This window comes from Plasmodium fragile, assembly GCF_000956335.1.
Source record: "Plasmodium fragile strain nilgiri unplaced genomic scaffold supercont1.79, whole genome shotgun sequence".
Lineage (NCBI taxonomy): Eukaryota > Apicomplexa > Aconoidasida > Haemosporida > Plasmodiidae > Plasmodium > Plasmodium fragile.
This window is the reverse complement of record NW_012192659.1, coordinates 35,963-59,388: the sequence shown is the minus strand read 5'-3', so window position 1 is coordinate 59,388 and position 23,426 is coordinate 35,963. Positions and strand designations below refer to the sequence as shown.

Genomic DNA, 23,426 nt, shown 5'->3' with positions numbered 1-23,426 from the left:
ATGGCGGAACCCTACCTATCGAACAAGAAAATTTACGAGCTGCTGTCAACAAACAGCTACAGAGGACAGGAGAAGAGAATCTTAAGAGCCTTCGAGAGGAGGTACTGCAAGCTGCTGACCTACCTGGGCACCGACAACAAGCAACAAGAAATTATTTCCATTAAGCTACAACAATTTATTAATGAAAATTTGAGCTTCAGTGATTCCAAGTCATACTTCTTTGGTTTCTCCAAGGAGCTTCTGGTGCACTGCATGCGGGTGTACTTTTACGAGGAACTCTGTTCTGGCGCCAACTGCGGGGGGGTTCATCCGGACGACGTGGAGGATTACAGCAGTGATGGAGGGGATGGCACCGGAGGCCTGGCCTCTTCTGCGGCGGCTGCAGATGAGAGGCTGTTCAAGCACTTGGAGAAAAATGTGGACCACATCGAAATGACCAAACTACATGACGTATATTGTGATGAATATTTTTACCTGTTCAAGAATGTGATGTGTGTGTTGAAGGCGTGCGCCGTGTTTTATGCCTACCCGAATTACAAAGCAGAGGATCTGGCATTCGAGAGGAACTTTTTCTACGTACTGTTTGAGCTGGTGGAAGTAAAACTGAACATCCAACAGCTCCTGCAAATATACTTCGACACATACAAAGACACAAACAATTATTTTGAAATGATTAACAAGACAGATGTAGAGAATAGGACATGGGTGTACAAGTACATTATCCTCTTCCTGAACGTTCAGATTTGTTGCATTAATATTTTTTTTTACATGCAGATTAGGCAAAACGTTTTTTCAAAATATAATTTAAAGTCCATGGTGAGCATATTTTTGTCTTCGTCTCATGTGGACAGCCATACTGTATTAAGCGCATCGGACTGGGGAGGAATAACAGAAAGAGACCACAGCGACATCGTTACCAGCACTCTCCTGCAGAAAGAATACTCCGTAATTTTTCTCATGGCCTCAGTGAGTAATCTTCTAACATGGGAAGAGCACAACAAACTTATAAAAGGTGTCTCCCCTCAGTCAGCCATTTTAATGAAATTTTTTTTTCTCTTTAAAGATGAAAAGAATTTTAAAAACTACGAAGAGAATATTCGTATCGTAGCCCAGTGTCTACCTCACCTGTACGAAATTATAAACAAGTTTTACCTCATGAGTGACAATTTTGTGTACAAGAGGATTATCCTGCGTGTGCTTAACAATGCTCTTTGCACCGAGAAAGACAGGGAAGTGGACGTCGTCCTCCCCTTCGATGATGACACAGACATGGGCCGGAACAACAATAACAGTTGTTCAGATAATACGGACGAGATGGGAGGAGGGGCCGGTGCCCACCTGTTCAGTCGAGATCACAAATGGGGCAAATCACATCCAAGTGACCAGTCGTCAAAATGTTATGGCGGAAGGAGGGGAAAGAAGTCTCAAGTGGGGAGGGATGATTTCTCATCTGCTTCCAATTGCATGACCGAGGAGGAAGAGGAAGAAAAAGAGGAGAAAGGAGAGGAAGATGGTAAAGGGAAAATGCGCCACGTAACCTTTACCCCCATGTCTGAAAGAGACATAAATTTCTCCCTCATAAAAAACATGAAGAAACATATCGAGAAGAAAGAATTTTTTAAAAAAACAATAAACTTAAAATTATTTTTGAAAATCTGCATATGTCTCTGTAGCAAGGAAGACTACATCTTGTTCAGCCAAGATATATTAAAAGAAGGAAGGAATATTCACCTGTGCATACAGTACCTACAGGAGGACGACTCTCAGATTGAGTTGGATCTGTACGCCGAAAAGTATTTCCTTTACGACTTCAATTACAATAACACAGAAATTGTGACCACTCAGGAGGAGAGGAAAAAAAGGGTGTCTTCCTACCTCTCCATAGAAAGCAAAAATATTTTGGTAGAAATTTCGAGTCTTTTTTTTTCATACGATTATTTGAAGTGGTATAGCAGATCGGCCAGGGAAAGCCTACCACAGGAGGACCTCCCGATTGACACCACCCATGGGGACAAGTCCTTGTACCACCCCGTCATTTTGCACAATGTCAACCGTCTCTTGTTAGAAATGTTTTACGGTAAAATTAGCGACTCTTCCGTGGAGCACCTGATCATGTTCAATCACAATTTGCTGTCCATATACAGAATTTTGAAGGCGCTGATTGGGACCAGTGCAAATTTGGTTAGTTTTAACGAAGTTGTGAACAGAGTTGATACACTTTCGAGGAGAAATGATAATAGAATGGTAGCTGCTAACACTACGGAAGAGTTTATGGTAACCATAATGGAAAATTCTCTGTACTTCAAAATAACAGAAACGCTGAAAAGGAAAAAGTTAAGTCCAAACAACGTCTTTATAACCTATATAGAATATTATTACATTTTGCTCGATTTTTATTGCAAATATATTTACAACAATTTTGTGAATAACAGAAGGAAGGATTTTCTTGGAGATCAATTTTTCCACACATTTCAGTACATCACTCTTTTTTTTTGTAAAATTTTAAAAATTAACAAATGTTTTCACGTACTGATTGAAATAAAATTAAATAATTATTTTGGATTGAACTACGATATTTTTAACAGCTTTGTCAGTCTGTTCACTTTCCTTTTTTTCTTCTCCCTGAAATATAAAGAGATGAATGGATTAAATGAAGAAATATCAACTTGCTTACTTTTTCTTTTGAAAAAAATTAATATTAACAAACTCAATGCGTATATTTTCCAAATTTTTTCTTATCTGGAACATGAAGATTTGTTGCGCAGGGAGAGGAAGGAAGGAGCTCAGGTCAAACCACGAAATATGTTCAGCTCTTCCGACAGAGAAAACACACACACGGATGAAAACGATGAACAGGAAGCGGGACAGCAGCAGCAAGATCATAGCAATAACAGCGATCGTAACCCCTTGGGGGTCAATTTCCAATCTGAGAATAACTCCAGAGACAGGCTCAACTATGGCGACTTCGCCAACTTCAAGTACGAGAAGGACCAAATGGACATCAAGGAGAACTTCCGCATTGACATTTCCTTTTTGAAGATGTTCGTCTTGATGGACCAGGTGCGACACGTACACTTGTCCGCCCCCCAGAAGGGCAGCGAACGGGACAGCAGAAAGGGGAGCACAAAGAGCAGCGAAGGGGGAAGCGACAGCGACAGCGACAACAGTGATCGAAGTGATGGAAGTGATCAGAGCGAGCGAAGCGACCAAAATGAACAAAGCGATCGGAGCGATATGAACAATCGGAGCGACCAAAGTGATAACGACCGATCCAACTTCTCCCATCGCTCCTTCCGAAGCACGCACGAGTACGCCACGGAAAACTTCAGCCTGGAGGAAATTTGCGTGGTGACCCTCATGCACCTGTTCCAAGTGGAAGACCACAAAGCAAACTTCATCGCAGACCTCCTCAGAGTATATGAAGAGGAAAAAAAAAAAAAAATATACCCATGCACGGAGGCAATTTTAAAAATATTTCAAAAAATCATCAAAAGGAAAGGCATCACCTACTTTCACCAGGATGTGTACAAGTCCTTTCAACACAAAGTACTTCAAATGATACACAGTGTGGAGATCCTCCAAAGGAAGTGGGTCACGTGGGTCTTCACACATTGTGACAACGCCTTCAAAAGGGAAAAAGACATTGACATTAAAAAACTGGTCAAGCTCTTTTTTCTCTCCTTCTACAAATTTTTGAAGCGATATTTTGTACAGATAAATACATTTTTGAAAAATAAAAAAATGTACAATACCCATAACAGTTTTGACGACTTTTATTTTTTCTTCTTCTCCAAATATATTAACAGAATTTTCACAGAAAACTTTTCCTCTTCCTTCATTTTTAAGCTGACCAAATTCTCCATCCTAAATATATCAATATCGATTGTGAACTACATGCTGAAGATGATCAATATTGTTAACTTACAAAGGTTGAAGGATGTGCATAGCGAGTTGAGCAATTCGTTGTGTCCAAGCTCAGTTACACCTCCTACCCTTTTAAAAGTACCTAATGGGGAGCATACCCTCCGGAGAGAAGACACAAGGGAGGAAATGCTTCTTCACTTGCCCACGGAGCAGAAAAATCAATCCATGACATTCTGCACACAAAATGGGAAGAGACACGAGTCAGCCACCTTTAACAACTTTATGAAAAATATTATTATTAACCACAAGACGTTACTGAACAAGCGGGAACTATATTCTACAAAGAGAATAAATATTTTTCAAATAGGAAGAGATCCAAGGAATCACACCAACAATGGTTATACCATGGATTACTTGCAGGACATTCTTCTCCTTGAAAAGGAGAATCAGGATTGGAACATGATGAGCAGTAGCAACTTTTTCTCTAACAGGGTTGATACTACAGGGAAAATTACAAACTCTCGTCAGAATGGATTTGCCAATGATGGGGCAGGAGATTTATGTGGTACTCATATGGATAACTTACAAACGAACGTTCAACGAAATTATCGCAAGGGCCAAGTTGAGCGGCTACTTCACCCATCCACAGTCAACTTCAGTATGAACAGTTCTTCAATCAATGGGAACTCTTCTATTCAAAATGGAACATATGAAGAGGAAATACAAAATTTATCACCTGTACAAAGATATAATTTCACCTTTTCAAGATTCTTCAATCACATAAAAAATTTTCTAATGATCGTTCTGCAAAATAATTACGTTTTTTTTCTCAGTGACTTTTTACTAATGCATTATGAACAGTCAGACAAAAAACATAATTTGTTCCAATATAATCTGAACAAGTCAGGTGGATTTTACTCCGTTTTTAATTTCCTCATTAATGAGTATATCGAGAATTACTACAAAGATAAGTACGCACACTTGGGGTGTCGCTCGGTCAAGACTCCACATTTTAGGAAACTCAACGAACAGGTGATCAATCGCATCCTGCTTCTCTTTTCCCTTCTGCTGGAGGCTTCCTGTCAGCTCTCCTTTTTGGAGGAGATCAACAGTGTGTGTGCAAACATTTCGAATCAGATTTTTTCCCTCTTCGACACTTCTCACTTGATTTTGAGTTTATTTTCGAAGGTCACCCTGAGCGTCATTCCAAAGGTGAGATAAGTGAGGCGAACCGGATCGTGCGAGCGGTAGCGCGCGAAGAGGAACGTGCGAAGCGCGCTTGGCGATTGAGATAGGCCACTAAAAATAATACATTGTACATTACACGTGTTCTAACCAAACGTAACCCTAAACTTTTCACTCCATCCATCACCCCTCATCATGACGGCTTTGCATCACCCCTTTCTTCCACAGAACGACGTCGTGAGCCAAGCCATCAACAACGACATCCTGAGCATAGAAAAAAAGCAGGCGGAGGAAAAGAGGGAAATCCTCACCATATCCCTGCTTTATTTCCTCACGTACAATTACAAAAATATATGCAATTTATATTTGAGCCTGAACCGATTTTTTAAGATGAACGACTTCAATAATATTTATTTCTTGTGCAAATACAGCCAAGGCTTCCTACCCCTCCCCAAGGTGATCAACGTATTCCTGCAAAAGATTCTGTTTTGTCTGAACAAAGCGAAGGATGCATTTTTGGACAGCGTGAAATTGGCTTACATGAAGAGGATCTTCCACGTGCTCAAATTTATATACGATTTTATAAAAGACAACGACTTGGTAACCGTTTCCATATTTCGAAATTTGTTCAACGTCCTGCTGTGTATCGTCAAAGGATACGTGAAGGAGAGCGCGAGGGAGAAGAAGATGAACGAGCCCCCTTGTGAAGTTGAAGTGGCGTCATACAAATTCTACCATTTGCGCGTTTTGAACTTGGCTCTCCACTTTGCCAACGCTATTTATTTTAACCTGACCCCGGTGGAAAAGCGAACTGGGGATACACCCAACAAAGGGGACGCTACCAAGAAGGAAGGCGCAAAGGGAGGTGATGCAGGAGGAGAGGCAGTAGGAGGAGGAGCAGCAGACGCGGCGGCAGAAGCAGAAGGGCTCTACCGAAAGGAGCCATTCTGGTACAACATAGACAAATTGCTGGACCTATTCACTTGGAGGTTAAAAAAAAACACCGAAAAATTCCTATACTCGAGAACCCACCACCTGTACACAAAGGAAGCAAAAAAAGAAATAACCATTTACATGCATAACCTTAACATCATGTGTGAGCTGTTCGAGCTCATTGTCAAAGGTATTTATACCAAGGAGAATCTGGTGTACAGATTACTAATTAGAATTTCCTACGACCCTACCATTTCTAGCATATTTTTTAACATAAACTACGACAGCGTGCACCAAATGATAAACTCCTACCAGGACCTGCAGAGGAAAAATATGGACTCTGCTCAAAATATAAAATTATTGCTCGTGAACTGCAGAGGTGTTAATGTAAACGCGTATGGAGTGATCAATGATGACTCGCTCATTGATAATGTGCTTGATTTTATTAACCAGAGGAGGATAAACCATAAGTATGTACTAAACCTAAGCGAGCATAGGAAAGCTGTGCATCGTGGAGAGGACAACTTATTCGAGGAGAGCAGCCACTCCATTTCTGTCCGAAGTTTAATTCAAAAGAAGATCGAACTGTTGGATTCGGATTATGTATATAATAAAATTTTCAACGGGAAGGCAAAAAGATATGGAAAGAAAAATTTTCTCTTTGACGTTAGGAACTACCTCTACTGTTTGAACGTTTGTGGAGGAGGGGGAAATGGTGTACATAGCGGAGCTAGTAGTGGGAACGCCATCGCGCAGGAGCACCTCCGCCAGATTGACCTATTTCCTGGGTCGAGGTTACCGCCCGGCAGCGCGGTGCGTATGGAAACAACAGGGCCAATGCATGACGGGGGTCGGCGCTCCCAAGGGGCACTGTCCCCAGAAGGCCTGAAGCATGCACCGTTCGGAGGAGGAATACTCGGCGACCACCACCCCACCCTCAGAGAGTACAAGTCGGACCAAATGCTGAAAAAAAAAATAGACGCCTCAATTTTTAACAACTTACAAACCATTTTACCAGACGAAGAGAAGCACAACTCTGCTGCTGACCCTGTGGGAGCAGCCACTGGTCGCAGCCCTTCCGAATCGCGTAAAAAATGCATGGATGTAAAATCAAGTACAAATGGATCAGATGCTTTGTCCAGAGAGGACAAGTCTAGGGAGCAAAGCGAGTGGCCTTTCAACGCGTACTGCGCAGACCATTGGATCGACCCGTTTTTTCCCCCGAGTGATGAACACATGGAAAGGAAGAAAAGAAAAAATAAGGAGAAAAAAACAAAACAAAACACACACATTGGTAGTAATGACTCCGCGGTGAACTCGCCCTCGAGCATATTCATTTATTCGAAGTTTTTTAAAAACGAAGTGGAGTGCATGCAATATATTAATCTGACGCAGAGTACCTACGACAGCAGGATGCGGCTCTTCCTTATACTTTACAAACTAGTAATTATAATAAAGCATAGGGAGTTGCTTCATGATGAAGTGTTCCGGAAGGAGGAAAGCCAAGCATTGAAAGAGGCAAACATAAGTGGAAGCATTCCCTTTCTCTTCTTCGTATTCGAATCCATTATTACTTTTATTACTCCTTCCATACAAGTGAATAAAAACTCACTGTACTACGTCCTCGTGTCAAATATTTTGATTAACCTGCTGACCATTATAAGTGCGAGAAGCTTCATGAGTGAGGGTTGTGAAGTGAGAAGTCACGTGGGCCACTCGGAGGAACACACATCGAACAGTCAACCTGGTGTGGAAAAGAAGAGAAGCAATGATAAGAGTTCGTTGAAGCATTCACATGATGCATTTGTTAATGTGAATGTGAATGATGAGGGGATGGACTACTACCACCAAGGCAGCTTCTATATGGACATGTTCGTCCATGAGTCCTTCATTTCTAATGTAAAAAATAAAAACGATCACATCGTCTTTGACATTCTGAGTAACATGTCCCAGAAGGAAGTAAACAAGTATAGACTCGTTGGCGAGGGCAGCACACACCAACACCCAAGACATAGCAACACGGAAAGGAAAAAAGATTCTTCTAAAAAAAAAAAAAAAAAAAAAAATGAAAACAGCCTTATATACCATGTGCCACTCCTCCTCTCATTATTCGTCCGATGTGTCACTTTGCATCTTCAGAATTTTAAATTCCATCACAAGAATTTATACATACAGAAAAACTTCAACGCCTTGCATGTGCCCAGCTCCATCCTGAAATGCATCTTCCCTGAGAACCATTTTAACATCAGCCTGTTTGTTAATCTGCTAGAACTGTTCTATGTTACGATTCGAATTTATAACAATCACTTTGTAGGACTGAACAGGTCGCTCTTCCATGTCGGGGTGGAGGGCGCCTCAGCAGTAGGGGGAGATGGTGTAAAAGAAGAAGCAAAACGAGCAACCAGCAACAACATACAAGGGGAAAGAAGCATGATCGGTAATGAGAATCCCCCCGGTAGTAAGTCAACCCACAAGCAGGACGACCCCCCAGATGGTAGTAACAAGGAGCACCTCCACTTGTACGTATCAACGATGAATGGGATCCTAAATGAATGCTACCAAGCTCATCACGAAAATATGAAAAACAAAGATAGCAATGTGGTTAAGTCGAACCCAATAGAACGCATGCTTCTTTACTTTCTCTACAATAGAATAAATACTGTGTATGACCTTTTTTATAATTTTTTTTTAAATTGCCTGAGGGAAAAAAAAAAAAAAAAAAAAAAAATTTTCGACATAGCAAATGAGTACATCTACGGATTCTTAAAAAACGACATCTATGATCACATGAACAGAATCAACAATTTTCTGGACCTGACCGAATACTACGACTTTTACGTGAACACGCTGACTTTCATGGTTTTAAATAAAAACACCTGCCTGCACATCATTAAGGGTGATATCCTTACCAAGCTACTCTACGTACCAGACGTGTATCATGCTATATTCGACAAGAGTAAAACGTTCAGTGCCATCTACTACTTGAACCACGACAACCACTACGTCCGCAACAAGAATCACATTATTCTCTGCTCCCTCATCGTGTTGCTAATAAAGATGCTTTACGTTTTTGTGAAAAATGTCAAGGGCGGAGGAGGAGGTGGAGCAGCAGGAGGAGGAGACAGGGGGGGCTACTTCGACGCCAACCCCTTTGGAGGGCCTGACTTGGATTATTTAATCATGCGCAGGATGGTGCCCCCGGGGGAAGAAGCCGCTAGCGTAGCAGCAAAAGGAAATGTAGCGGACGGGTGGGGAGCCCACCATGGAGACACACAAGACGGAACACGTGGCCAACGCGGCGGAGAAAAGTTTGTCGACGACATGCACATCTTGAACGGACGCCCCCACACAGAGCGAACAGACGATCACAAAGACACGCAACACCGAGACCAAACGGAAAACGAGTCCGAGTTCTTCCTAGACGCCATGTTAGACATTATAAGCAAGCTATCCGATCGAATAAATTTCATTTTTTTAAAAATTGAAAAAATAAATTGCCTTGCCATTTTTGAAGAATCATATTTGTACGTAGAGCTACTCACAAAAACTTCTTACTACTGCAGTAATTTTAATATAAATCACATGTTAATATCGTTAATGAGTAAGGGAGTAGAGCACCACCTGTTTTATATAAATCGTATATTGGAGAAATTTATATTCGAGAAGGAGGTCATCATCGATCCGTACAGTCCTTATGAAATCACTGCATCTTCTACTAGTGAACCCATTGACACGGATAGAAGGAATAGGAGGAAGAATGACTTGTCTTTGTTCACGCAGAGAGTTCTTTACCTTTGTTATAAGTGTATTTTAAATTATAACACCATCCTGCTGAATATAATTCAAACGCCCTACTTCACCTACTCCTACTTTGTGGTGCACATGTACATTCTGCTTTTGAAGAGTACTCGGCTGGTCACCAACATCATGGAGCACTTTGGCCGCAAAAACACGACGCTCATCCGCACGGTAAGTCCCCTCCCCTGTGCCTGCACACCGCGTCTCAAGAACGCAGCGGCCGTACAAACGTAGCTGGTCGTACGAACCACTCCTTAACGCCGCTTCTTAACCCCCCTTCCCACAGATCAAAGTCCACGCGGGGCTGTCCTACGTGCCCATCTGCCTCGACATCGTGAACACCACGAAGGAGAAGAAGAGAGAGAAAATTCATTACGTCCGGGGAACAGCCAAGTCCAGCCGCAGCTGCTACCTAAGCGATAGTCACTCGGGAAGCGAAGCCTCAAACAACTACCAAGGAGAAGTAGTCCAGTACAACCGATCCGTTGACGAGTATATAAATACAAAGAGAGTTTACAAAGACGATTACATGTTTAATTTTCTTCCAGAAATGATTGAATTAAAAAGTTATTATAATATTCTAAGAGAAATTCTCGAGAGGAGTGCCTTTTTAGGAGCCTTCATTTTAGAAAAACTAAAAGATACTTGTGAAGATTCGTGTCTCAAGCAGATCCTCATAAGCAACGTCTGCTCCTACCTCATCCACATCAACGCCACGCTCTTGCCGTCAAACATATGCACCAGTAACTTAAAGAAAAAGTGCACCTTCATTTATAACTACGTTGTAAATATACATAAGAAGTGAATTTGCCTCCGTGTATGTACTCTCTATCCATCGCGTTCACTTTTTTTTTTTTTTTTTTTTTTTTTTTTTTTTTTTTGTATTCCATCACCCACCTACGCAGTGCATTGTCTCTCTGTGAAATTTTGTCCCACTCAGAGGAGTGCCCCCGAAAAGGGTTTTTACATGTAGGGGGGTATACGTGGAGATGGGTTGTGCCACTCCGCAACTTCCCTCTCAAGTGAATTAAAAAAAAAAATCGCATTTCACATAATGGCACATGCGTCCAGTTCGTAAGGTATATAATGGGGAGGCGATAACAAATTGGGTTCATATATGTGTACATGGCCAGATGGGCCAAAAAAAAAAAAAAAAAAAAAACAAAAAGGTGCAGAGAGAGAAAGGTGCATTTTGTGCGCGTGCAAAAATGGAAAACAAAAACTAATCAAAACAAATAACGAAGAGGGAAAGGGAAAGGAAAAAAAAAAAAAAAAAAAAAAAGGGGATGGGGGAAAAACACGATGGTGCGCTATTATAACACGTATGCACACACAAACACCCATAAGAGGGAGAGAGGAGATACAATCCCGCAAAAGAACATTTAAGAAAAATTGACTAAGGAAATTTTAGAAGCCATAATTTTTTTTTTCTCCAACGCATGGGAGTATATATTACATGCGTGTCCAGGGGGGGCATAAAAACCCTGGATCTGAAATTTTGTAATGACGAGGATATGGAAGGCGCCGCACAACATCTCTTCAACCTTCTATGCGGGGGCTCGCTTCAACTTGCTTCTCAACACCCCCCCCACACACACACATACATGCACCTTTCAAAATAACTCCGCATCGCTCTCCACATCCTCATCATACAAATTGAGGTCCAGCTTGTACCTGAGCATTCCGCCAAAGCCCCCGAACCCCTTTTGAAACTGGGCCCCCTCCTGTGATTTGTTCGTGACAAAGTCTAGGGAAGCCCCATACCTCTTATAATTATTTATGACCCAATCGGTAAGAGAGATTTTTTCCACTACCTCCAACTCCACATTGTTTTCTTTGTACAAGGATTCCTGCTTCTCATCTTGAGGAGAAATATGCATCGTCCTAGTCGTATTCGTAATAGCATTCCTCGTAGTTAATCTGATTATGTCTAACCCTTCATATAAAATAAGTAATTCTACAGCCCCGATCTCTAGAGCCTTCAATGTATCCTCAATACCATAAACAACTTTTCCTGTGTCTTGTGCAATTTCTTCAAAAAATTTTCCAATCAGTTTTTTCTCTTGAATAAATTTAACATTTTGTAGAGCCTCGGAACTTAATTCAATGGCCTGATTAAAACCATTATCTCCTCCATAGGATATATCGACAATTTTTATGACCTTAGTAAATAACCTCTGATCAAACATATCACTATGCATGAGATCGTTTTTGAAGTCTGCACTTCCAGCAAGCACAATACCAGAAACATTAATTTTGTCATTTGTTATAAAAACAGATGTAGCCACTTCTGCCACTTTTCTTAAATAATTATGTCTCTTTTCTAATCGCAGACGAGCAAAACGTAACGCACTTTGACCTCCTCTTCCATGCTTCTTTGGTAGGTCCACAGTAAACCTCCTAATCACTTCTCTCGTATTTCCTTGTATGGTACCAAACAGGGCCCCGTTTCCATCCACTATAATGAACCCAAATTTGTCATCGCTCTCAAGCAACTCCTTTAGAGCTTCTACATGAAATTTGTTATCACAGAGGTAGAGACTTGTGTTGATTGGCCTGAATGGTTCAAAGTCGATGGACATTTTTTTCTCCTTTCCATCTTCCGTTATGACCGTCCCGCAGAACACGACCAGTCCCTTGGGGGGCGTTTTGCTATACAGCTTCAGTTCTAAGTAGGAGGGGCGAAGAGGGGAGAAGTGGTTAGCCACAAACGCTACAACCGTTACGAACGCTGCAAACACACGCATGACGGCTTGCACGCACGTTGAATCGCACCGCCGCGAGGCGCACTTTTTGCGCTGCTTACTCTGCTGCGTGGACGTAATGGCAGACAACACACTCAGGCGGTTGACTCGACTTTTGATGTTGGAGGCCGTGCCCAACTCATCTGCAAGCATTTTATTTATTCGAGAAACTTCATCCTTGTTCTTAATAATAAGACTGATCATGCTCGTTCCGTTCCTTTAGTGGGGGGGGAGAAAAAAATAATGCAAGTCATAATATATCAGGTGCGGGCCGTTAATATACATACTTGTAAAAAAGCCATTATAAGCATTAATGAGGGATTGTAGAAAAACTATTCCTCATGTACTTTTTAAAATACATATCAGGGGTATACGTCCTCCCTCCTCACTGCACAAATTGAACAAGCACACGACACTTCACAACGTGAAAAAGATTTTTTTTTCTACATCTGTCTCCTACCCCTTGGCATTCTCCAGCTTCTTTATGAGCCTCTTGATTTTCCATTGTTCAATGTTGGCATCTCGATCTTCATCCATGGCGTTTTTTTTTTTTTTTGGGGGGGAGGGGTTTATTTAGGGGTGTGTACAAGGTGGGTAACCGCGTGACGGTGGTGATCAAAAACTGCCTCAAGAGGTTATATATATAAAATGGCCTGGTTGTCCAGCAGGGTAGTTTTTATAATATAATTTGCAACCTGCTTTGTGCCCCAGTTGGCCACGTAAAAAAAATGGGTTAAGCGAAAGGGAGAAAACACAACGACGACAAACTCGGTTATGCGACAAAAATGGTCGGCGCATCCCCCCCGTATCAAATGGGGCAAACAAAATGACAGGAGGGGCCCTCTGGTGGTGAGAGAAACGGGGGGGGGGGCGAGAGAGAGGGACGTTCTTTTCTCCTTCCTCCTCGAAGTTCGGCCGTACATAATGTTGTTAGGCAAAGCGCGCGTGTATTTTATGACGTGCGGGGCGCCATCTATGCTTCGGGAAAAAAAAAAAAAAAAAAAACAAAGGAAGGAAGGAAGGAAGGAAGAAAAGAAGTGAAGGTGCAGATATGACGAACGTAGAAGGCAAATAAAACTACGAACACGCAGATAACGGAAAAAGCGACGGAGGCGGGATTTTTTTCCTTCTCGTCCCTTTGATTCAAACATGAAGAAAAAAATATAACATCTCCTGTTTTGTTTTTTTTTTTTTTTTTATTTTTTCGCTTTTCGTTCAAAATGGATTCCCTTTCCCAACTGCGCCTTGAAAAGTGCACGTTGCTTTTTTTTTTGGTTGTTTTTTTTTCCTCTGCGCCCACAACGCTAAGCAGTATACCCCCTGCCGTGGGTTGGCTTGGCAGGCTTACAGGCGGCTGGGTAGATATAAATACATATACAATAATACAGTGCATAAATATTATAATACACGCCTGGCAAAAAATACTTTATTTATTATGCGCTTTGTGCAACAATGAATTTTTTTTTTTAAATACGACGCTTCAATTTATCCTGGCGACTCTTTTTTTTTTTTTCCCTTGCGCTGCTTCAAACTTAATCGCGCATTGTTAGGCTCCCTTCATATTTTCGCGACTGCGTTTCGCGCGAGTATGCAGCGTCTACTCTATCTCTGTACGTACATACGCAATGAATTCAATTCAACCCATAAAAAGCTTCCTTTGGAGGGGCCGGTACCCTTCTTTTTCTCGCGCACGGGTTCGTTAGGCTTGCACTACCGTTGGGGCGCGACTCGTGGAAGCAACACGCGCCGTGCATATAATTTATATCTTATTTGCAGCTGACATAGGGGCAAAATGGATGTTTGGCAACTGCCACAAGGAGCTTCTGCCCAGTGTAAACCCTTTAGTGATTAGAAACACATGGATGCATTTGCTTCAGTTCATGTTGCACATTCTGCGCGGTGCGTAGTGTTTATATATTATTTTTTTTGAACTCTTCTAAAAAAAAAAAAAAAAAAAAGAGGGAGAGTGTTTTTTTCTGCCTATTTCTATCGCCTTTTTTTTTTTTTTATGTTTCTTTCCTTGGTGCCCCCTGGGGGTCATCATCACATCGCGACATATAAATACACAGCACGCACATTAGGGTAAGGAAAACGGAGCCCAACCCCCATATAACAGTGCTACTGCAGGTTTAGGGTTTTGTTACACTTGGTTTTTCTCTTCCTCATTCTGCAACGATTGTCACGGTTTGGCCTCTTCTTCACTCTCTTCCATCCTTGTATTCACTTTTTACCGGGACAATTTTTTTTTTTTTTTTTTTTTTTTTGCCAAAGGGTAAGTGTACCCGAGGTGGGTTGACTGTAAAAAAAAAAAAAAAAAAAATTGAAAAGAGATGCCTCCTACATGTTAGCATATGCTAAATGGTGACTCGAAAAAAATGGCTACATGGCTACTTAACAACGTGATGAAGCGAAATGCACATTTGTTCACCCCGATCTGTGTGCCTCGTCCGCAGAGTATTAGGAAACTTTGGGGAGTCGCTTCGGAAGTAGCAATGCCCGTCGCACGGTTGGCCGGCCAGCCCGCGAAGTCCATGTTACTCAGCTGAAGTGAACTAAGCTAAGCTGAGGTAATCTGTTCAGTGAGGCACACTGCCTGTATGCTCGCCCGCCCCCCACACCACACACACGCCCGGGCATACAGCCAGATGCACGCCCCTACATAAGTGAATGGGTGCTGCGGACAAAAGCGAATTGGAATTTTTTCCACTACAGCCGCACAGGACAATAACAATCGCGCACGATCAACACAAACACAACAACAGCTGAGTAACCCCGCCGTGGGGACGAGAATACACTCGAGCGGCTACTCCACGAATCGCCTAATCATGTAAGAACATGTTCGAGAAGGACTTCTTGCACATGCAAAATAACGCTCACTTCGTTTGTGAAGGGGGATAGTGCAAATTATATTAGTGCAGCGGGGGGAAAGCTAGCCTGGACACAGCCCGACCTACCGGTGAAGCTCTCCAATTGGCGAGGCTGCCAACTGGTGAAGCTGCTTCAACTCGTGAACCCGAATTACCCACGTAACACCACCCCCCACACACACAACCGCTCAACCCCCTAAAAGAATGAAACAAAGCGCACTGGTAAAAAACGCCTTGTATTGCTTTGCGAGGTGGCGCCAAAATGGTGCACACGTAAATGCAGCCATGGGTGGTGTTGCGCGTGGTGGGGTAGACCTCTGGACCAGCAAAGTTGTGCAGACGCGAACAAGCAGTGGCAGCAGTGCCCCCAAGAGTAGCTTCAATCTGCATGACAAAATAAAAGACATAACCGGAAGTATCGAGAACGATGAAGTCACTGAAGAAAACGACTCACAGAAAAGGAAGCCTTCTAAGAAAGTATTAAAGCTTGTTGACGAAATTTTAAATTTGACCTTAATTGAAGCAGCAGATTTGTGTGACCTGTGTCAGGAAAAGTTGGATGGAGAAAAACAATTCAATAATTCTGTTTTTGTTAACAGGAACCCTTTTCCACATCCCTCTGGCTTCTTTAGCGCAGCAAGTTTCGCTGCCTCCAGTGTACCTCCAAGCATGAACATTCCCTTCCCTAATCATGTTGGTGCTGTGGGGGGTGCTCCGGGTGCTTCCGCGCCTAGTGTAGGCGCAGAGGGCAAAAATGAACAGGCAGGGACAAAAAAGGAAGAAAAAAAAAACACCAAAAGTACATTCAACGTCAAGTTGGAACATTTTGACGTAAAGAATAAAATTAACACAATTAAAGAAATACGAAAAATAACCAACGTTGGGTTGAAGGAGGCCAAGGACATGGTGGAGAGCGCTCCGTTCTATGTGCAAAAGAGTAAGGCCCACTCCCCCTTTCTTGTCCCATTTGCATGCCATTTGTACCCCGTTTGCGTCCAATTCGCATTCCACTCACCCCCCTTTTACCCCCCCCTTTTAGACGTGCCCGCGGAAAAGGCAGAAGAAATGAAAAAAAAGTTCGTAGAACTGGGAGCCACAATTATATTGGAATGACGGAACGTGCGAGTGGCGTTTTTTTTTTTTTTTACAAAATGGAAGAAGAATGCCATGTGTGTGGTGTGTACGTGGATGCGTGTATGTACACCCCTGCAGGGGAACCCCTTCTTCGGGAGTGTCCCCTTACGGAGGAAGATGAAGCCCATGCCGCTGTTCCAAAAAGGGAACCATTTTATAATTAAGGAAAATGTTTCGAATTAAAAAGTTACTTAAAAAAAATATATATATATGAATGCCCGTCTGGCTCCTTTTTGAAGCGAGAAACGGAGTTGGACGCACGCACAGCCATAACGCGGGTGGCTTCCCCGGGTGCTCTTCCCACACATGCAAACCTCTCTGTGCATTTTTTCCCCTTCCAAATTTACAACTGTGCGTATTCCACCAAGCCCTGGCCGTGTCACTATACGCCATAATGCCATACGCTTGCACGTGAGCTCTGTGGACACTACAGGTGGGTGTGATTTCATGCGCGCTTTTTTCTTGTGCATATGCGCAGGTCCCTTTCCTGCTTATATACACACTCAGCGTCGTTAGTAGAACATACCATGTACAGACGTAACGTTGAATTTTTTTTTTTCTTCTTTTTTTTTGGTAAACAATGAAACACCTTTTTACATCAAATAAAAGGACAAAAACGGTGGGTCATTTTATAAAATGATGAACGCACCTCCTCTCCCTTTTTTTTTTTTTTTTTTACCCTTCGCTCTGCCTGATCGATCTATGTAGGATAACTTGTCTCCCTCTCACCCGAACGAATCTCCATTCAAATTATTTGCTGAATTCACGTGGGGAGCGAAATGATGTGGGGCGTTATTCTGGGTGTGCCCATTCGGCTGTGCGCCATACGTTTGATACTCCTCACAGGGGAAGGCGGAGGGGTAGCTTGTCATGTAGGTGGTTGGATTCAACATTTCGTATGTAACCGAATTGGGCGGTAAGTACGTGAAGGGGTCAATGATGCCCAGAGCGTAACCCTCGCCCTGACTACCGTTAGGTAAGACACACCTCGACACACTTATTCCGTCCGTCCCATTGACATACTCCTGCTTCACTCCTACATAACCATTGGTGGGGTTCACTTGTGAGAAGTGTGCATCATCCATCATTGTGCCTTTCATCCCGTTCAAATGATTAACGGGGGAAGGTTCTACTTCGAGTGTCCTGTGAGAATTTCCGTTTGTGTCACACCCTTCGTCGTTGCCATAGTGCGAATTTTCCATACTTGAAACAGGGCCGAATTCCTCCTTAACCATATTTGACCTTCCGCTGCCATTTGCGTGGTTAACCAGAGGGGGCATCATACCACCGCAAAGGCTCTCCCCAATTTGTGTTCCTTCTGCAGTGGGTAGGTCTTCACCGGGTGAATTAGCTCCTGTGAGCAGTTGCCCCGCTTCGTCCTCCGCCCGCGAATGGGCTTCAACTGCGGTTGCAACTGCGGATGCGACTACGGCTACAGACTCAACCTTTTCTTCTTCTTTCACGCCATCCTCCTCCCCCTCTTGGTACCCCTCCTCCTCTTCGTCGTCCTCTTCCCCGTCCGCTTCCCCATCCGCCAGCTCGTAGAGCCTATTTCTGTAACTCTGTAAAAAGGGGAACTTGGCTTCAAAGTACTTCCTAAGGGAAATCTCACTGGGGACCTTAAAGCGGTGAGCGTACACCCCCTGCAACATCTTCTTGTGATGATTTATAATTCTCACCACCTTCAGGAAGTTATTAAGTAGAACAGTTACCTCCGCGTGGCTGTTAATACAATTTTTTACATTGAACTTGTTTAGCTTATAATTAAGGATTTGAAAAACGTTTCTTGTGACATCTAGAGGAGAGTTATTGTTGCTGTCTCCAAATGGAGCTTCACCTATGGGTAATTTAAAACACAATGCTATTTCATCACTTTTAATTTTTGTTCCTTCTTCTTTTATATTTTGAATGATGGGTTCTTCTAATGGAATGCTTTTTACATACTCGTATGTTTTTTTCTCGACTTCCTTGTCATTATTATTTTGGCTAGCTGGTTCTATAAAAATTTTCCTTTTCCTACCCTTGCGCTTGACTTGTTTCTCTTCCACTTTTACACCTGTATGTAATATGTGTCCTTGGTCTACAGGGGCGATTTGTATTTTTTTTTTCCTTCCTCGAGTTCCTTTTTTCTTCAAGGGTACTCCTCCTTCCTCTACACCTGCCGCTGCATCTACCCCTACACCTGCCACTGCATTTACCCCCGCATCTGCCCCCGCCTGCACTCCATTCAGTTGGTGTTCCTCCTGCACTTCCGTTTTCACTTTAGCTACATTCATTTCACTTGCGACTCCTTCGTATGGTACATATGCATCTGTTGCACATCCCTGCTGTATCCCTCCTCCCGCAAAATTTCCTTCAAGTGTCCTACTGGGGGGAGATAACCCCGCTGTCACATTTACCCTCTCACCATTATGATCCACTTGGGATGAACAACCTTCTACACCATTGTTCAGAACATGCGGGTGGTGAGCAGTATCCGTTTTATTGTCCGTTCCATTTTTACATGCTTGTGATTTGTTCTTCATATAAGAAGAACTTACATTCATTAAGAAGTTGGTGTACGAGTTACTCACATTATCGTCTGTACCTTTTCCTATTGTATACTTATTGTTTCTTAGAATCATTTCCACAATATTCTTGTTGAGTGTGGTGATGAATTTACCTTTTTGCTCACTTGGATTCTGTGCCTGCAGTTGCAGGTATTCCTTGTAGCTTTCGAGGAGTTGACTGTTAGAAAGGACGAGATGCTCGTTTGCTTCAAGCGAGTGGCCCTCAACATGCTTAGCTATTCCTACACCCTGGGCGTCCTTACCATTTTCAGTCGCATATCCGCTCATAGCAGATACCCCCTCAAAGTTACCCAATTCTCCTCCATTCAATACGTTCACTGTTATTGCTTTTGAACTACCATCGTGGAAATAATTATCATTGTTGCAGTTGCCATTCACGTTGTTCACATTTGAGTACCCACCGACGTTAACGCTGGTACTCATGCTAATGTTGGGTGTGATTTTATTCTTTAGGCTTTTTCTTCTAATCCTTTTATCATTTTTCACTGCGTTTTTTTTTTCCTGGTCCTCTTCCCCTTCCCCTTCCCCCTTTGGGCCGCTATTCTTTCCTTTTCTGGACCTCCCTTTGTTCTTCACCTGCTTCTGCTCCTGTTGCTCCCCCTGTTGCCCCTCCTGTTGCTGCGGTGGGAAGTTGTTACTGGTCGCTGCACCGAGGAACATCTGCGGGTGCAATATCCCCTGCTGCGTGGGTGGCCCCTCAGGACTCTGCCTACCCTTCCCGTAAAAGCTTGCGGCAATTTTACCGTAAAAATTAGCTGCGTTTTTGTCGTAAAAAATGGCGGCGCTTTTTCCATAGGAGTTATCGAAGGCACCTGAACGGCTAACGCCGCCAGTAGCGCCAGCAGGGCCTGCACCCCTTGAAGCGGTCGAAGCGGTGACGCCAAATGCGGAGCCTCCTTTGAAATCGCTCCTCTCATACACAGGCCGCGCGTTGTAGCCCCTTGCCCCCCATACGGGACTCTGGTCAGCATACTGGCTTTCGTAAAAAAAGGCCCCTCTGTTCGCGCCATACGCCAAACGGGGGTCCACCATTTGGCTGTTCCTTACACTTGGGCTGTGGTCATTCTGCGCACCTTTGCCTCCCTGAACGGCTAACTTGTCTGCCCCTCCGCTGTATTGATGATTGAAGGGGGGGTACTCATTGGGAGGGAGATTCATGCTCTGACCCCCCTGAAGGTCGCCTCGAATTGAACCAATACGTCCACCGCCAACACCACCACCAATGCCTCCAGCAACGCCCCCACCAATGGCATAGGCTGCGCTTCCCTTGGGGCTGTATACCACTCGCTCCTCCTTCTTGAGGGTCTCATTTGAAGACTTGTTCAAAAGGTTCATGCTACAATTTATGGTGCTCTTCACGGCATTTCTCATATTCCCTTTCACGTGGTAGGAGCTGTTAGGTATGTTGTTACCACCTGGGTAAGTGGTTCCCTGGTTTCCAAAAGTGCTGTTCAGATTTTGCGGGCTTGTAGCCCTATTGCCATTTTGGCCTTCTAGGAAGTTGGCCCTCGGAGTAGTAATGTACCCCTGCTGCATGGCATTATGGTTTCTCATGATGTTCCTATCCGTCGCGCACTCACCCATGCGATAATTGTCATACCTGTTGTTTCCACTTAGAGTGTGATAATTATTTGCTCTCGGCAGATCGCTTCTACTTTTAATAGAACTTAGCTCGCTGCTCGTGTGGGTCATTCCAGTCTGGTTGTCCACACTATGGAAGCTGTTCATACTGCTCAATCCGCTGGGGTTGGCAAACCCGTTGGCGCTGCCAAACCCGCTCATGGCATCCACTCCTTGCATGCTGCTCAATCCTGAGAAGCCGCTCGGGCGATCACAACTATTGTTTAACTCTGCCCCCCTGTTTTGAGGCGTGTTCACTTGGCTGGTGGGTCTGCTCTGCGCATCTCCACCTGGACCGCCCCCGCCACTGTTCACATTTTCCAAAGTCCTCTGCCTACCATACCAATTGTTACTCTTCAAATCACTGGCATGGGGTTGCAAATTCAACGTCCCCCCTTGAACGCGTTGCCCTGGAATACCTACGGTGGTCATACCGCCGTACGAGTTGTGCATAGCACCCATGTGATTAAAGCTAACTGCTTCCTTACCATTGTCGTAGCCTGTCTGCATGCCCCTTTTTACATTTTTATTCATGAACATATTTTCCATTCTGTTGAGCGCTCCCATGTCGCTCAGTGAGTTGTGGAGGTTCTGAACTCCCCCTAGGTTATTCAACATCCGCATGCTATCCATGCTGTCCATTCTTTCCATGGTGCCGGTGTTCAAGTTGCCTATTCCTCCCATACCTCTCATTCTTCCCATGCCGTTTGCGTAGGTCAAGTTGTTAACGGAATTGAGGCCCGTGTGGTTTGCTCCTGGCCTGTCCTGGAAGTTGCCTGACTCATTCATGTATCCCCTGCCGCCGCTTCCGTAGTTGCCTCCAAATCCGCCACGCATCCCGCCGTAGCCCCCCTGGCTGTTCATGCTGTTCTGACTGTGCATGCTGTTCTGACTGTACATGCTGTTCTGACTGTACATGCTGTTCTGACTGTTCATGCTGTGCTGACTGTTCATGCTGTGCTGACTGTTCATGCTGTTCTGGCTGATCAGCCCAATTCCTCGGTTTCCAAAACTGCTCATGTTCGGATTCACGAACTCCTGTGACAAATTTTCCTTCGGGTCGTAGCTGTACGCCCGCTCCGACATGTTGTTATAAAAGACGCCCTCCTGAGAGGCACCCTCATATTCATTTTGAGCAGACACGTCCTCATAATTAGCGTTCGTTGAGTAGGGGTTACGGAAAAAGTTATTCTCACCCGACATGTTGGATAAAGGTGTGTGGCGTGAGGGAGTGGGGGGCACCACTTCATTTATGAGTTACAGGGGGAGGTATGTAGGCACAGCGTTTTAATGAACACACACGGACATACAAACAATAACACTATCGTGTGCCTTTTTACCTCCCTTCTTGCAGACACTTCAACGTGAAAAAGAGTGGAGCACACACTTGGGATGTCCACTAATTCGTTAGATACTCTCACAAAAAAAAAAAAAAAATATAAAACGCTAATGATCTAATTGCAATTCAAAAATGGTTAATTACACCGCTTTGTCTATGTATGTTAAAATGGGACTACAAAAAACAAAAAAAAAAAAAAAATGTGCATATATGCAAATTCATTTTTTTACATGAACAGGTCATGCGAACACCCTTGGCCTTTCCCCGTTCCATGTGAAGATCAAAATGTGTGTACAGTCAAGGTCATTTACCTCTCCACGTGTCCACGCAGGGGGGAAGTTCTCGCCCTCTTCCTCTCTCTCTATACATATATATATATTTATTTACACAGTGACAGATTAACATTTAGACGGTGGGCGACGTGGGTAGGCAGTTTATCCGGGTGGACATACGCAGCTGGCGTGGCGGGAAACAAATGGACGTGATTGAGGGGAGGCACGATGGTTGTCTCAGGAGACCCTCCCCACACAAGCGGAGAAATGGAGAAACGGGGAAACGGAAAAATGGAAAAATGCAGAAACGGAGAAATGGGGAAATAGGGAAATAGAGAAAAATAGGGAAACGGAAAAATAGCGATATAGCGATATAGAGAAAGGAAGAAACGCCGACACGAAGAAAACTTCTTCCCCTCAACAAAAGCACAGCTCGTTATGGTGCAACCTCAAGGGGGGAGGTAGCAAAAAAAAAGAAAAAAAAAACACAACTATGTGCAGGTGTAAAAACCTCACTGGGGAGGAACAAAGATGGAGAGAAAAATCACTTCAAATGGACATGCGTGAACAAAAGGTCCTCGTGGAAAAGTACACAAATGTACACAGGGGCTTAGCTATGTGTCATAAGAGGGGAGATTATCGCGAGGGAAATGAAGTTAAATTGGGGCCAAAATGGGGGCGACGGTAGTGTAAGCATGAAAAGGAAAGGAAAAAAAAAAAAAAAAAAAAAAAAGAATGAAAATAAGAAAATACGCACATGCGGAGTAAACAGTTAATGACTAATCGCGAAGCGACTAAGGAAAAGGAGATAAGCAAAGCAAACACACGTGCTTTACACTTGGAGGGACTCTTTGGTCTCGCGCGTTTTGAAGGCATTCCCCTGGTGGAATTCTCTCCCAAACGGAGGACGCGAAATGGAGGAAGCCAAATGGAGGATGCCAAACGGAGGGGTTGTGTTCACGTTCTCGCGTACAGTTTTACACGCAGCTGCTTCGGTGCATACCCTTTTTGCGACCACGTGTGCGTGTCGGCAGGCGACTGCCAGGCGACATGTGCTGGACGTGTAAAGCATATGACCCCCCAACGCGAATCTTTAAAAC

At 43.6% G+C, this 23,426-nt stretch overlaps 4 protein-coding genes across 4 annotated transcripts; 2 read left to right on the top strand and 2 right to left on the bottom strand.

Annotated features, from left to right (window-relative positions):
* Positions 1 to 10,585, top strand: AK88_04858 (uncharacterized protein; the record flags this gene model as incomplete). Its single annotated transcript, XM_012482462.1, has 4 exons — positions 1 to 5,076; positions 5,278 to 5,914; positions 5,954 to 9,951; positions 10,067 to 10,585. 4 exons carry the CDS (start codon positions 1 to 3, stop codon positions 10,583 to 10,585), a joined length of 10,230 nt encoding a protein of 3,409 aa, XP_012337885.1.
* Positions 10,586 to 11,393: 808 nt separating this feature from the next.
* AK88_04857 (eukaryotic peptide chain release factor subunit 1) lies at positions 11,394 to 13,061 on the bottom strand (the record flags this gene model as incomplete). Its single annotated transcript, XM_012482461.1, has 3 exons — positions 11,394 to 12,448; positions 12,587 to 12,741; positions 12,985 to 13,061. The coding sequence occupies 3 exons, from the start codon at positions 13,059 to 13,061 to the stop codon at positions 11,394 to 11,396; spliced, it is 1,287 nt and encodes a 428-aa protein (XP_012337884.1).
* A 2,534-nt stretch (positions 13,062 to 15,595) lies between these two features.
* AK88_04856 (ribosomal protein L7/L12) lies at positions 15,596 to 16,504 on the top strand (the record flags this gene model as incomplete). The annotated part of the gene is made up of 2 exons (XM_012482460.1): positions 15,596 to 16,328; positions 16,431 to 16,504. 2 exons carry the CDS (start codon positions 15,596 to 15,598, stop codon positions 16,502 to 16,504), a joined length of 807 nt encoding a protein of 268 aa, XP_012337883.1.
* A 746-nt stretch (positions 16,505 to 17,250) lies between these two features.
* On the bottom strand, positions 17,251 to 21,918 carry AK88_04855 (uncharacterized protein; the record flags this gene model as incomplete). Its single annotated transcript, XM_012482459.1, has 1 exon — positions 17,251 to 21,918. One exon carries the CDS (start codon positions 21,916 to 21,918, stop codon positions 17,251 to 17,253), a length of 4,668 nt encoding a protein of 1,555 aa, XP_012337882.1.
* Between the last annotated feature and the right edge of the window lie 1,508 nt (positions 21,919 to 23,426).